Source organism: Artemia sp. Qi Xiang Cuo, chromosome 3 (assembly GCF_049724085.1).
Source record: "Artemia sp. Qi Xiang Cuo chromosome 3, ASM4972408v1, whole genome shotgun sequence".
NCBI lineage: Eukaryota > Metazoa > Arthropoda > Branchiopoda > Anostraca > Artemiidae > Artemia > Artemia sp. Qi Xiang Cuo.
Window position 1 is genome coordinate 79,328,800 of NC_142796.1, and position 14,446 is coordinate 79,343,245.

Here is a 14,446-nt window from a genome sequence, read left to right on the forward strand (position 1 = left end):
TTCTTTATATTAAGTATCGAAAATAAAATTGAGATTAACCACGCACGCACAAAAAAGAGAATTGTAGATGCAAAGCACCGAAATTTGGTATAATGGCAATTTACTTATTTTATTTACCTCTTTCAAAGCAAAGTAAAAAAAAAAAAAAAAAAATCAGAAACGTCGTTGCATGAAATTAAGATAGTTTTGTAGTTTAGCTCGGCCTGAACCCTATTTCCCCTGATATCAGGCAAATTAGGTGCAAGCAAAAGCAGTCTTATTTAGGAAACTAATAATTCCCAAAGCAAACGAGTGTCATTTTAAGAATTCTAAAGGAGAACAAAACTGACAATTTCTTCTTTTTGTAACCTGTTCGCGATTATTGTTTCGGTACGTGTATGATATAGCCCCGAACACTCAAGTTGGGCATCCATTGACGCATTGTAGAACTGGTTTTCTTCGTTAGTTTCTTTTAACTTAGCGTGAGACAAGACAAAGAGAAGTGACAGAATAGATGGGAAATATATAATTTGGGCTATATATTTGCACATTGGGGGAGGGGGTTAAGTATTTGGGCAGTGTTAAATTGGAAAACAATTCTTATTTCATAATATGCAGAATAATTGTACCTAACACATTAGGCATGCAGACCCGCTCTACTTTCGATTTGTAGAAATCATTCTTATGAAAATTCTATGTTAGATTTAAAAATTCCATGCAAATCCTGTCTTTACAGTCAATCTACGACTCCATTAGACAGGTCTTATTATTTTTGGAAAACATTGCGAAATTTTGCTTTTACCTTTTGGTTATGAAAATTAGTAAAGAATTATAAGAAAAATTTAAAAGTCATTTTTGATGCACATTTATAATATGATAGCAGTTGTAAACGGCGTTAATTGTTTGCTGCATCCGATGTGCGATAACCACGACAGTGACGTATTCTCGTGAACCAGAGAATGGACATGGATATTTTAGCTTGTCTGTTTTATTTATGGGGAGAAATTTTAGCCGCTTGTGCTGGAGATTTATGCAGGCTCTATTAGATGTCTCTCTGAGAAATGAAAGCTTTCGGAGTCGAGAAACAGCAACTACCGAATGAGACTGAAATGAATGGTTTCTGATTTCTGACTTCTAACTTTACAATGCTATCCTTAACGAAAATTGCTCAAAGGGGTTGCCTATGACATCAAATATGGAAAATATCAATGTGCTGCACCACAAGTTAGTTGACACAACTTAGTAAATATTATGCCCAAATCCTTATCGGTTTTGTTAAAAGCATTTGGGACGGTTGTAAAATCAAAATTTGTTTGTTCAAGCTTAGCCATCTATAAATTTTTCAAGATTGAAGAAAAAAGTAAACTCTAAATGAGACTGAAGTTTGTTCTTCAGTACTTGACAATATATGTGTTAGAGAGTTAATTATGCTTCTTTTTCAATTCGTATTTAACTTTTTCTGGTTAGTCAGACTATCAAATCCTTAAAGTCATATTCAAAAATACCATCATATAAAAGTAATGCTCTGGCTATTGGTTGTTTGAAGGAGAGGTAGCCGTAGCCATGTTCTGAAGTTGTGAGAGCATGATTTATTAGCGTAAAATAGACTATGAATCATTAATATGAGGAGATATGAAACGTCTTAGTTTTTCACAAATATTGACGAAGACCACACTGCCTTTCCATATTGTTTGGTCTTAGTTTTTTATCCTAGACGATTTTCCAAAGATAAAGGTTAAAATGAAAATATTAAAAAAGAATTTGCTTAAGGTGTTTATTTTCAAATGCACTAAAAATTAAATTGTTTGTCCTGCCATCTGGAAAAAAATGCATTTTAAACACTTAAAATGGAAGCTTATGGCAATCGAGACATATCTTGCAGCTATTCAAGGGTGACCTCCTATGTCATGCCCTCCCCCACGCTTTAATTCTTAACATTGAAAAAAATCACTGTCTCTAGGAAGCAGGAAAACAAATGTTTTCTACTCTTTAGTGTGTTGAGGGAGAAAAGACTCAAATAAAATTCTAGATGTATTTATAGCTATTCTTGTGTACTTAATATCAACGTCTGGTTGTGATTACGCCACGGGATGGCTCACATGTAGGAAAACAGTATGTGGAATAGGTTTGTGTCTCGGTTGTTGATTTAGTCGGATGTAGTGCTTATTTGCTGGGATATTGGATTGTCAAACTTTACGTGGACTCGCTATAAAATCAAAAATTTTGATTCTCTCTTTCTCTCTCTTTTTCTCTCTCTCTTTTTTCTTCCCTTTTTTCTTTCCCCTTCCTGTCTAGCCCTATTGTTTTTATTTTTCTTTTTGCTTTAAATGGTACTGTATATGCCTCATTCGTAGGGGCAACACCCTAACTCACATTTATAAAAGTTTTATTTTATTATGTCAAGCAAATACTCTTAATTGCGCCATTATTCTCGAAGCTTTGCTGCACAAAAGTTAAATTTTAGCGTAAAGTTTGGAATGTCAAGGAGATGGTAGCATTCTGGTTTTTAATCCCGAACATGATATCGAAAGGAATACAAATTAGAACTTTTTTTTTATGAAACTTAAAAGTGAAGTTAAGATTTGGATCCAATAGAAATTATCCTATAGATGAGGGAGGCCGCCATCTCCCTCTTTTTTTTTTTGCACAGTGAGCAGTGCACACTGAAGTTGAAGTAGCCTTAAACTTTGACTTGGAACTTCATAACTTGACCACTTCCTTCAGAAAAAAATTTTGGAGGGTTATTCCGTGTTGATAAGAAAAGAGGGTAAAGGTGCAGTTTAGTTCCCCCTGTAGTGTAGGGCGCAGGAGCCCTATAGTAAAGATGCAGGTTAGTTCTCCCTAATAAAAACAACTTATTTCAGCAGATACAAAGAAGAAGCCCATTTGCGGCATTCTGTGGGACCCCAAGGTCCAATGCTAATATCAGATCCCGCCAGTGGCAGTTTATGCTCGTCACGATCTGGCTGTACTGGCCACAAGTATCAGATCCCGCCAGTGGCAGTTTATGCTCGTCACGATCTGGCTGTACTGGCCACAAGTTTCCCAGCTAAACGGCTTTTTAGCACGACAGGACTGATAGTGACTGCAAAAAGATCAATGGCTCCTGGCAGAGTGAACAAACTCACTTTTGTTACATCAATTGTAACTGAAGTGATGTAACCGCTGATTTAAAACTGTTGGTGTTGTTAAGCCATGGTATCTGACTTGTATACAGTATTTTTCGATGTTTTTATTTGTTTTTTTCACTTCCTTTTCGTATGTATTTGATGAACAGGAGATGTTTGAACTTCAAACTTTGAAAGTTATACACACATTAGCCTAAATCACTAACAGGAAGAAAATGACTAAACACGGGATTTTATAGGAACAATGCGATGTTAAACATAAACACAACATAGGTTTCCCTGGGTGTAGTTGCTAAAAATGAGAATGCTACTTGGTCTGATCGACGATGAACATAAACACTTTCCGCACGGCCCAACAAATTCCTGTTTTATGATATTGTTCGTGTATGTTTTTAGCCAACCAATTAAAAATCCTAACTAGAATAAAGTTGAGGTTGAACGTGCTTGGTGAAGTGGAATTTTTATTATTATTTTTAATCAGAAAAATTGGCGTGCCGTGGCGCGCCGCCGGTCAGAAATTGGCGGCGCGCCGCCAAAAAAGTTTCAGCGCGCCGCCGCCGATACTAAATCACACATTCGCCGCCGTCGTGTCCGCGTGGCGCGGCTTCAGGGACTACTCTCTAGGCGTGTGTTTATTTTTTTCAAATCTCGTCCTCATCAATCTAGTGGTAACTACACTAACACTTTTCTGAGCAATTATCAAGATAATTGCAGCATCAAGGACTTGACATAAGATGAGATTTATCCATAAAAGATAAATACATGGCACTAATCCCCACAATGGCTCTTTGGCCTGTAAAGGAGGGATAAGATACACGAGTCAATTAAGCTCTAGCTCAGGAAGCGAAAAAATAAAAAAAGAGAAGTCAAGAAAACGATATATTATTGCCAAAATGGTAGTGCTGAGGTTGGCCTTGGTCTGAAGTACAAAAGTTGTAATCTTACTTTTGATGTTGATTATCGTTGGTCTGTATGGATAACTAACCCTTCAGATGGTAATTCATATTACCATCTGTAATAATCCATACAGATAGATGACACATAAAATCTTCTTCCCTACGGTAAAAACTGTTTTATATTTCCCTACTTCTCTCTTTCTCTCCCTTCCCTCTTCTGTCTTTTCCCCTCTATTCATTTCTTTTGTTCTTTCTCACTCTCTGATCCCTATGCCTCTCTCTTTCCTTCTCGTTTGAGCAATTAAAAAATCGAGAGATAAGTTGATTACAGCTCGACATTGCTCCCTCATCGCTCTTATGGTAAACCGGCCAATCCAGAAAGACTGACAATATGAAGAATATTTAAATCACTTTAAGATACCTGTTTGCTTGGCTCATCCAAGCCTATTTTTGGATGTTTGGGCGATTCCCCATGACGTTTGGCCAGTTGCGTACCTTTTGCAGCTAAACTTGCAAAAAAAAAGAAGAAAGAAATCCACCGTCAGTAACATTTTGAAGTCATGACCCATGAACTGGATCGTCTTGGCATTTTAATCACCAAGCCATGGTGACCTGTCATCTAACCTTGACTTGTAACCCATAAATAATCAGAACTTCCTATTCATCTGAATCTTTTAGACTAGAAATTTCCTTCTTTTTTTGTTACAATGATTCATCCATGAAAAAGCTGAAGAAAGTGATTTTGAACGGGAAATTCTTTCTCCTCTTAAAGCAACCCAAATTTTTTTATCATTTTGTCTTAGGGGGAGAAAGATTTTTCTGTTCCTGTTTTTAAGCTATTTACAATATTGGCTTTAAGTTCATTTCGTTCAACAATTATGAAGAGAAAAAAATTTCTTATATCCAAAATTTTTTATCAGTCCAGGTTCTTCTAATCCACTTACTATTAAAAGGTACAAACTTCGCTGGGCTTGCAAATGAAATGATTGTTGGATTTTTCTTCTGTCTGATGAATTATATTTAAAGATTTTCTCTCATGTTTGTCTTAACTTTGGGTGATAAAGACAATTTTCTCTCAAGCTCTTTTCCCGTAAAAAGGATGATAAAAATGTATTATCCTAAATAGGATATACGGCTCCCTGGCGGCTCTTGCAAAGGGGATAGAATTTATGGTCTTAATTTTTGTTGTCATTTTTACCTCTATGCTGTAAAGATAGCACGCTTTTTTCAGCATAAATTAAAATACAAAACATCATACCTAAACTGTTTTAATGCAATTAAAAACGCCGGTCCTTACCTTACAAAGCTTGCATTTCCATTTCACTTGCACTTGCAGTGCAAAACTTTAAGGTTTATGTTCCCTGTGCTAGTTTTGGTATGTTATTTTTCTTCTCTCCTACAGTTTTATTATATCAACGGAAGAGGAAAGTTTTCTCTATTGCTAAGATTCATTTCTATCCATCTACCGACGTAAATTCTTGAAATTTGGTGTACAGAGTTTTTTAGATTAAAATACGCTGAAAATTGGTTGGAAATCGCTAAAAAAAAAAAAAAAAAAATTTTCCTGTTTTTTAAGTTAGTTTATATCCGTCTTTAAGAAAAATCTTAAATAATGTGATAATTCTGGCTAAGAAAATGGACATATCTGTGACTAATGAATGCAATGATATAAGTATCTTGTCATTTTGCTGCAAGTTACAGCTGCAGGCTTGTCGTAAAATTGCTTCTTTCAGAAAGAACATATACCTTAAGAGTATTCTATAAGTAAAGTTTGGAATATATATAAAACTTTAGGGTAGAAAGTTTTTTTAACCTTTTTCACCCTTCGAATAATTTTGACAGGCTTACTTACCCCATCAAGTTCAACATGTCTACTAACGAAAATTTTAGCCCTCTGTCTCGAAAAAAAGCGAATTCCGTCATACCCGAAAACTATGGTCAGGAATAAGTTTCTTTGTTTGTTTGTTTTTCGCAGAGATGATTGTATTGAACCAGTGGTCAGTGAAATGTGTGGGAGGGATCATTCTAATGGGAACTATGTATGTTGTCACTTGTGCTTTATTGTAAAATACTTATGTTTCAAAATGTTTTATATCCGCGCATTGTGTGTCTACGCACATTAAATGCAGAGATGCCAATTTGAAAATAACCAAACAAGCAACTCAGAAGGTAACTTGTATTTTAACATAAAAAGGAAAGGATGAATGGGACTTTTTTGTATTCTATGCGGTTGAAAGCTTTGCCCTTAGATAATAATTTAGAGTCCCTGTTGGAAATCAGGACTGTTGACGCTGGAACAGCTTATCTGGGCCCTCTTGAGAAAACGTTGCCGACAGAGACTTTGTTTTGGAAGGGTGGTGCGATCGGTTGGAAAAGCACCGCAGTTTTTTGTGCCTCATTGTTTTCCAGTTCAGTCATTATCCAGATATGGCAGGAAAATATTTGTGCTGTTCTTAATTCAGTAAATTGTGAAAGAACTAGATTTTTAGTGAGATTTTCAAAATCCCTTCTACAGTAAATAGGCTTAAACTAAATAATTTTTTTTTTAATCTGAATAGCTGACCTCTTTTAAAGAAAAAGTTAACAGAATATATTATTTACTCTTCATGACAGGTACTTCTTATTCTATAATTTTGTTTGCATTATATATTGTGAATTTGCTGTTACGGGGTAGCCTCCCTTGTCCCTCTCCTGCTCTAAGTTGCAGGGGGGGATCCAGGATTTCTTTTAGGGGAGGGGGGCAAAATTGGTTGATCTGATAAACTTGCGTTAGGAGTAAGTTTATTTGACGCAAACTTGCGTTAATTAAGTAAATTACACTACTTTAGGGGGGGGTGCCCCCTCGCCCCTCCCCTGGATCCGCCACTGCTGAGTTGTCATGTTTTTTTTTCATTTTTTGTTCTTTTTCCCTAGTCTTCTTTATTTTCATTTATTTGTGTCTTTTGGTGTATCACAACATTTATTTTGATAATAGGTTATCCTTCGATTCGAGCTTAGGTCTCTGTTGACTCTAGTTGAAAATTTTTTTGTTTATCTATATTTTATGCTAAATAAAGAATCTTGAATCTTGAAAAATAGTACAGGCAAATGGAGGTTTGACCCGAAACAAATTGCAACAGAAATGATTCTTACACCATCTTGTAGAGAAAAAAACTGAACAACATATCCATTTTCGCATATTCTGAGTCGACGCAAAATAACGGTTTTTTGGCTTTTAATGCGATTTTTTTTACGTTTTCCGGAAAAAATATAATTTTAGTATCCGACCGTTTTTCTTGAAATGAAGTATGATTCTGATGCAGAATGACAAGCTGAGACAGAAAATGAAGTCCGATTGGGTGTCTGGTGCAAAACAAAAAAGTTTCACTATCATCAATATGCGTTGCGGTAATTTTTGTAAAGACAATCAATCGGCACTTGTTATTCAACAAATGATCAGTTGTTCGTAAAAATACCTGAACTAGGCACTAGTATAAGACACTTCGAAGGCTACGTAATGCAATAAAAATGAAAATCGTCACATTCATCACTCAGTGTTTTAAAGATTTCAAAGTTTATTCCCAAGATTTGACTGAGAAATCAATTAGACGAAGACCTCAAGTAATGCCAGAAAGTCGAGTAGAAAACTAGTTCCGGTCAGTGACAGTCATAACCTTTATTTAAATTCGCCATCTACCCCGAGAAAAAATTTTATTCGAAATTCCGCCATCTAACAGTCGAGTAATACTTTCCGGTGAATCTGCTAGTGTTCTGATGAATGATTAGCGCATGTAAGAAGTCGGTTTTTATAATGGTGGTTCGGAACTGAATAATTTAAAAGTTTAAAGTATAAATTTTTTTAATTTACTTCTTTGCTTAAATTTATTTTTTGTTTCATTTCATTTTAAGTTTTTTGTTTTTTTTTTTTTGTTTTACAGCGACATCTATTGAGAAGACAATCGTCCCCTGAAATACACCTTGTACCAACAGGTGACCTCATCATCACGACAGGTTAACTTTAAAAGTAGTTGCAATAGAAGTAGTAGTAGTAAATGTTGCACTAACAGTAGCGTTAGCAGTAGTGTGCGCATATTGCCTTTTGATGAGACGATATTTCCCCTTTAAGCATTCTCTGAAAGTTCCAACTTAATACCCCAATTAATTCTTGAGCTATTTAGTTCAACTTTCCCCTCAGTATTGTAAATGGAGAAGTATGATAGTAGTAGCTCAAGTAGTATTGGTAGCATGCAAATATTGTCTTTTGATCATATCCCTTATCATTCCCTGAATTTTCCCAATTAATATACTTACTTATTCCTGTGTTTCACCCTTTTGACAATCTGTGTAAACATAACGTGTTTTCATTTAGTTCAACACTTTCCTCAACATTCTCTGTAAGGCTCATTTGAATATCCCTCGTCTTCTTGGAAAGTAAAGTTCAAACAAACATAGCCCTCTCAATAACGTATCCATGTGCAACAATGAAGCAATTGCCTTGCCTATAGCCGTTGTATTGAAGACTTTGGGGACGTTGACATCCCTATATACATTATTACTGGACCTTTAAAAACGGCTTAAAAAAATAAATATATTAAAATTTCTATAAGATTTTTTTTTATTAATAACTCTTTTTTTTTTTTTATAGCGAGATTTATAAACAGTGGTTGCAATGCATAATATGAAAAATAAATTTCTATTACGAATAAAAGTACACGATTATTACACAGAAAGGAGATGCCGGAATTAACCAATCTAGTCAGATGCGAAGGGATACCGTTGTGGTCACTGCCGGACAGAAGGTCCATGAGTTATGCAGAAAAAATTATACACACAGGCGTAACATTGACAATGACACTCAAAGGCGAAAGGATGAGTGGCTAGCTAAAATGTCCACTGCCAAGTGCGAGTTGCGGTCGAGTACTTCACAGTTCAGGTTTAACGAGTTTTGCTTGTTTTGTGGCTGCCCTGTTGACCTCTCAGCTTCACACCGGAAAGGCTCAGATGTTTTCTGCGTTCGGACCATAGACTTTGACAAAACAATTAAAGAAACATGCGAACTGAGAAATGATGACTGGGCAGTCAGTGTTTACCGAAGGATATGCACCGTCCCAGACCTTCATGCCGCTGATGCCGTGTACCATCAGCTTTGCAGCAATAACTTTCGGACAAGCCGAGGGATTCCATTCAAATACGAGAACATGAACTGTGAGCCTGAGAAAAAGAGAAGAAGGTCAGGCAGACCAGAGGACGAGGTGAAAACGGATGCTTTCATAAAAGCGATGCAGTTTCTTGAAAGGAATGACGAAGAACAGACAACAGTCAGTGATGTAGTTCAAAAGATGCGTGACGCTCTTGAAGTGGATGTTGAACCTTACAGCAATGTTTATATGAAGAAAAAGATTCTCGAGCACTTCGGTACTAGAATTCTCATCTCGACTGTCGACGGAAAGTCGAATGTAGTGACTTTCATGGATACTGCGTCATCAATCTTAAATCAGTATCATGTGGAAGCAAGATCTGCAGATCCCGAGAAGGAAAAAGCACAGTTGCTTTGCGCTGCAGCGAAACTGTTGAAAAACGACATAAAAGGCCTACAGACAAACAAAGACGACTACGACGTTTTAGAAAAACTGTCAACCACTTCAGAAACTGTGAACTTTGTACCTGACAGCCTCAGACTTTTTCTTCGGGAAATATTTGTTGGGAAGACCGTAGACCTCAAGAGTGCTAGTATTGGTCATGCGATCATACAAGCAGCTAGACCACAAGCTGTAATTGCACCTCTGCAAATAGGTCTGGGTGTACAGATGCATCATCACTTTGCGTCGCGATATCTCATCGACACTCTGAACGCAATGGGATTCTGTTCGTCGTACTATGAAGTTCGGCGATTCGAAAGATGTTCAGCCATCAGCGCAGTTGAGGATCTGGATGAAATTCTCCCTGGCGGGTTTATTCACCACGTTGCCGACAACGTGGATCATGATATCTGCACTCTCGATGGCAACAATACTTTCCACGGTATGGGTATCATTGCCTCTGTGACACCAGCGTCAACTTCTGCTAGAATACGCATTCCTAGGATTAATCCCACTGCCGATGACATAAGAAATGCTCAAAAGATACGCATTGTGCACCATAAATCAGACGATTCCATACTCTCGCGAATCAGATATGAAGGTCTGAGAGATTTTCAACCAGTTGTTAACTCTACCCTTGAAATCCTCTGGCATTCCTCCTGGTACCTGAAAACTCCAAGACCGGGTTGGAATGCCGGGTTGGAACTGCTCCAGTGTCGAACATCAAAGCTTTGGTTCCAGTATTTGGACATGGTTGCGATTCTACGAAACTTTGTAAAAGGAGAACGATCTGGGTCATGGGAGCTCCATTTGAAGTCTACCTCAGACATGTTACCTTACCTGGCGGCTGCAGGACACAACCACTATACGAAATCATGCCATCTTTACCTCCAGCGAATGGACAAGCTCCACGATACCCATCCTACGGTCTACCAGGCTTTCCAGAGTGGCATGCATGTAGTAAGACGTTCTGATAGATTCTGGGCTGGACTCTCCACAGATCTTGTCATTGAACAGGAGCTTATGCGCTCTCTTAAAACCTGTGGTGGCCTTACCAACGGCAGCGGCATGACAGAGGCTCAGAGGTCCTTATGGGTTTTGTCGCGACCAGTCTGCTCTACAGTAAACCTTCTGATGGAACGTATCTCACAAATTCTGTACGTTACAAGCGATCAGCACAAGGAGATGTCAGAGCCGATGCAACTGAGATACTGCAAAGATACGCAGACGATTATCGAGTTTCTGGAAAGGGGTTCACCATTTGAGGGAGATGTTCAGTTAAGAAGCATAGCAAATGGTCTAACTGCCTATCCGTCTGCCAACGTTGATTCTGCCAAAGATGTTGGCCTAAAAGTCATTGACGCCATGTCTGTACTGGTGGTCTCTGACTTTGTGTTTCGACTAAAAGAACTGGCAAACCAGATTACCACAAAGAAAAGTCAAAGGGGAGACGGAAAACGACTAGACCCGACTCTTCTTTTTCAGAGGTTTATCATGATCGCGAAAAGGATCAATCTTACGGAAACTGAGTACTTTCAACACGAACTGTGTTCCTACCCAGCGTCACTTTTTGACAGCTCCTGCATGCTCCGGACTGCGAACAAACCAGAACTTGCGAAGGCCATAGCCCAGGCGTGCAACCTTGAGAAGCATTCATTTCCCCTCCCCGAAGGCACTCGATATATCCTAGACGGAGGAGCTCTGCTGCACAGGATACCATGGACAAAAAATGAAAGATACCTGGAGATTCTAGACCATTATGCAACTTACGTGACAGGAAAGTACCCTTCTGCCACTATCGTTTTCGACGGCTACGATGGTGGGGCTTCCATAAAAGATATGGCTCACTCGTTGAGGAGTCGTACAGTTGGCCGTGAGATCTTCTTCACAGCAGATATGCAGCTCAAGCTGAAGAAAGAAGAGTTCTTATCTTGCAAGAAAAATAAAGCCAGGTTTATCTGCGCTTTGGCTGATCATCTCCGTGCAAATGGTGTCTCTGTCTCCCAGGCATCAGGTGACGCAGATGTCCCGATTGTGGAAGCTGATGTTGCCTCTTCACGGTATCACGACACTGCCGTAGTTGGGGACGATACCGATCTATTGGTTCTCTTATGCTACCACTGTGACTTGTCAAGCAAGAAACTATTCTTCGCACTTGAGCCAAAGTCGAATAAAGCTCCCCGAATATGGGACATACACACCCTGAAAGAGAAGCTGGGACAAGATACTTGTCATCTGATCCTTTTTGCTCACGCCCTGTTAGGCTGTGACTCTACTTCGCGAATCCACGGTGTGGGAAAAGGTCTTGCACTGAAGAGGCTGATAGAAGACAATGATTTCCGAACATCAGCTGCAGTGTTCATGCAGAAGTCCGCTTCGAAGGAGGAAATCAAGACCGCTGGTGAAGACGCCCTGCTGATCATATACGGTTCGTCGAAAGGAGGGAACTTGAACAAACTCCGCAGAGAAGTTTTTGAAAAGAAAGTGACAACGGCAAACTCTTTTGTTCACCCAGAACATCTGCCACCAACTTCTGATGCAGCCAAGTTTCATAGCTATAGAGTTTTTTATCAAGTTCAGGTATGGACCGGGAGCCTGATCCGGAACTGAAAGCCGAGGAATGGGGATGGAAGAATAAAGATGACTTCTTGTACCCATTAACAACTGACCTCCCACCAGCCCCGCGTATGCTCCTAAAGATCGTGAAGTGCTCCTGTCGTGTACTGTGTAGTTCAGCGAGGTGTAGCTGTTTTAAAAACGGCTTAATTTGTACTTCAGCATGCAGAACCTGCAAGGGAACAATGTGTTCAAACTCCCCAAAAATCGACAGCAACAATGATGAAGAGAACCTAGAATCCTAGTCGTTAATCCATTACAAATGAAAAAGTTGTGAAACTAGTCGGAATCTGATTCTCTATTTTGTATTTTTTATAAGATTGATTCTATTTAATAGACTGTGAAGATTAGACACTATGGGTTGACCCTAAATTGTATACGAAGAGTGTTTTAAGTGTGATTTACGATACTGACCACTGAAAACCAGTTCGGTTTGTAATTCACTTTCCCTAATTATTTTCTAAAAAAATGTAGATCATTCATTAATGATTACGATTTTTTTTTTCTGGTTCAGTGAACAACCTATTTGATTCTATTTTCGATCTCAGCTCGTGATTCTACGTCAGAACCACACTTTCATTCAAGAAAATCGGGCTACAACGAAAATTGTATTTTTTAGGCGAAAAAAGTCGAAAAAATACAGTTACTTTTTTTATGGTGCTTCTTACGCTAAATCCGACTTCGTTTTCGGTCTCGCCATGTTATTTTGGGTTAGAATCATACTTCCGTTCAAGAAAAACCGATGTCCACAAAAATTGCGATATTTATTCGAATAACGAAAAAAATAGCATTAAAAGCCAAAAAACGGTTATTTTGCGTCGACTCAGAATATGCGAAAATTTATATGTTGTTCAGGTTTTTTTTCTCTACAAGATGGTGTAAAAATCATTTCTGTTGCAATTTGTTTCGGGTCGACCTCTTTTTGGAGCTCATTTTCCTGTACTAAAAAATGTTCGACAAGCAATGTCTATCAAGTGAAGTCACAAAATTCCTCCCTGTTAGCAAGGGAATTTTGGCAAACGTGAGAATATAAATAGCATAGACCTTTTAAGGCAGAGGTTCATACACAAAAAGTAGCGCTAACCGCTCTAGCCTCTACGCTAAGACAAAGTAATTTAAGTCCCAAATGGCAGAATTCTAAAAAGCAGCTATCAACAAGCTTTTGTACCGTTGTGATAAGTGTCTCAGTTTGAATAAGAGCTTTTAAAGGGCTGTCATTTAAGATTGCATCTTTTAAAGTTGTATAGTTATATATGTTCTCTTCAGTTGGTTTCTTTTTATTCCTAAATGTAAGCTAGTTTCTCAATTGCTCTCCTACATCTTGTTTCAGAGGAATAAGTGACATCCTTAGACATTTTCAAAGTTTTTGTGTTTTCTTATTGAGAGTATTCTTTCTAGGCTGCGTTCAATTTGTATGAGTGGTTAGCTGAGAATTCTGGATTCCTAGAAGGAAAAAAAGTTATAGAACTTGGCTCCGGAATTGGATTTCTTGGGATCACAATTTTGAAAGCTGGCTTCCACCTCGCTGGATACATATTCTCTGACTGCCATCCTACTGTTCTCTCCTTGTTGGAAACTAACTTCTTGCTTAACCATCCGCAAAACAAGGACCTGGAGATAGAGAGAAAAGAATCGTCACATAAATTTGTTTCCCAAGGTAAAAAAAAAACTGGATCCTCGACGTAATGAAGTCGTGAGATTGGCTAATGCTGTTTAATTAAGTATTATTTCAATCAAATTAAGAAAATTTTCCTGGCTTAAATTTGGACGAAATAACGAATGCTTCCTTAAAAAAAAAGTTTTTTTTTAACTATAAGGACCAACATTAAAACTGATAACGAACGGAAATTACTCCATATATGCTGCCCCTTCCTCAACCCCCGCTCGTTACCCTAAAGTTTTTTAGTGCTTTAAGAAGCTTCTTATTTCAATAAACAGCCCTTGGGTTTTAGGAGTCGTTCTTAAAGGATCGGAGCAAAAAGTCAAACTTTAGCGTAAACATCAAGGGTTGAGGAAGGGGTAGCCCCCCTCATATACGGAATAATTTCCGTTCGTTTTATGTTTTAATGTTGCTTCTGACTTTAATTGAAAAAACTATTTTTTTATTTAATTTCTTATGTTTTTCAGATCATGCCGGGAAATCCGCCTCCCCTCTCCGGGAAAACTTTCCTTTGAAAATCCCTCCCCTATGATAAATTTCCCCCGTGGAAAATTCACTTCTGTTTAAATCCCCCCTCCTCATATCCGGAAAGTTCTTCTTGGACCATTC

General features: G+C 38.1%; 1 protein-coding gene across 5 annotated transcripts in view; it reads left to right on the forward strand.

Annotated features, from left to right (window-relative positions):
* The window catches only part of LOC148954581 (protein-lysine N-methyltransferase EEF2KMT), a 100,349-nt gene that overhangs the window by 40,397 nt on the left and 45,506 nt on the right, over positions 1 to 14,446 (forward strand). For all 5 annotated transcript variants that reach the window (XR_016141534.1, XR_016141536.1, XR_016141535.1 and 2 more), the window contains exon 4: positions 13,576 to 13,834. Coding sequence is in view for 2 of the 5 variants with exons in the window: in XM_089086613.1 (XP_088942739.1) it covers positions 13,576 to 13,834 (259 nt within the window). In the remaining 3 variants the exon portion in view is untranslated. The remainder of the gene's footprint in view (positions 1 to 13,575; positions 13,835 to 14,446) is intronic.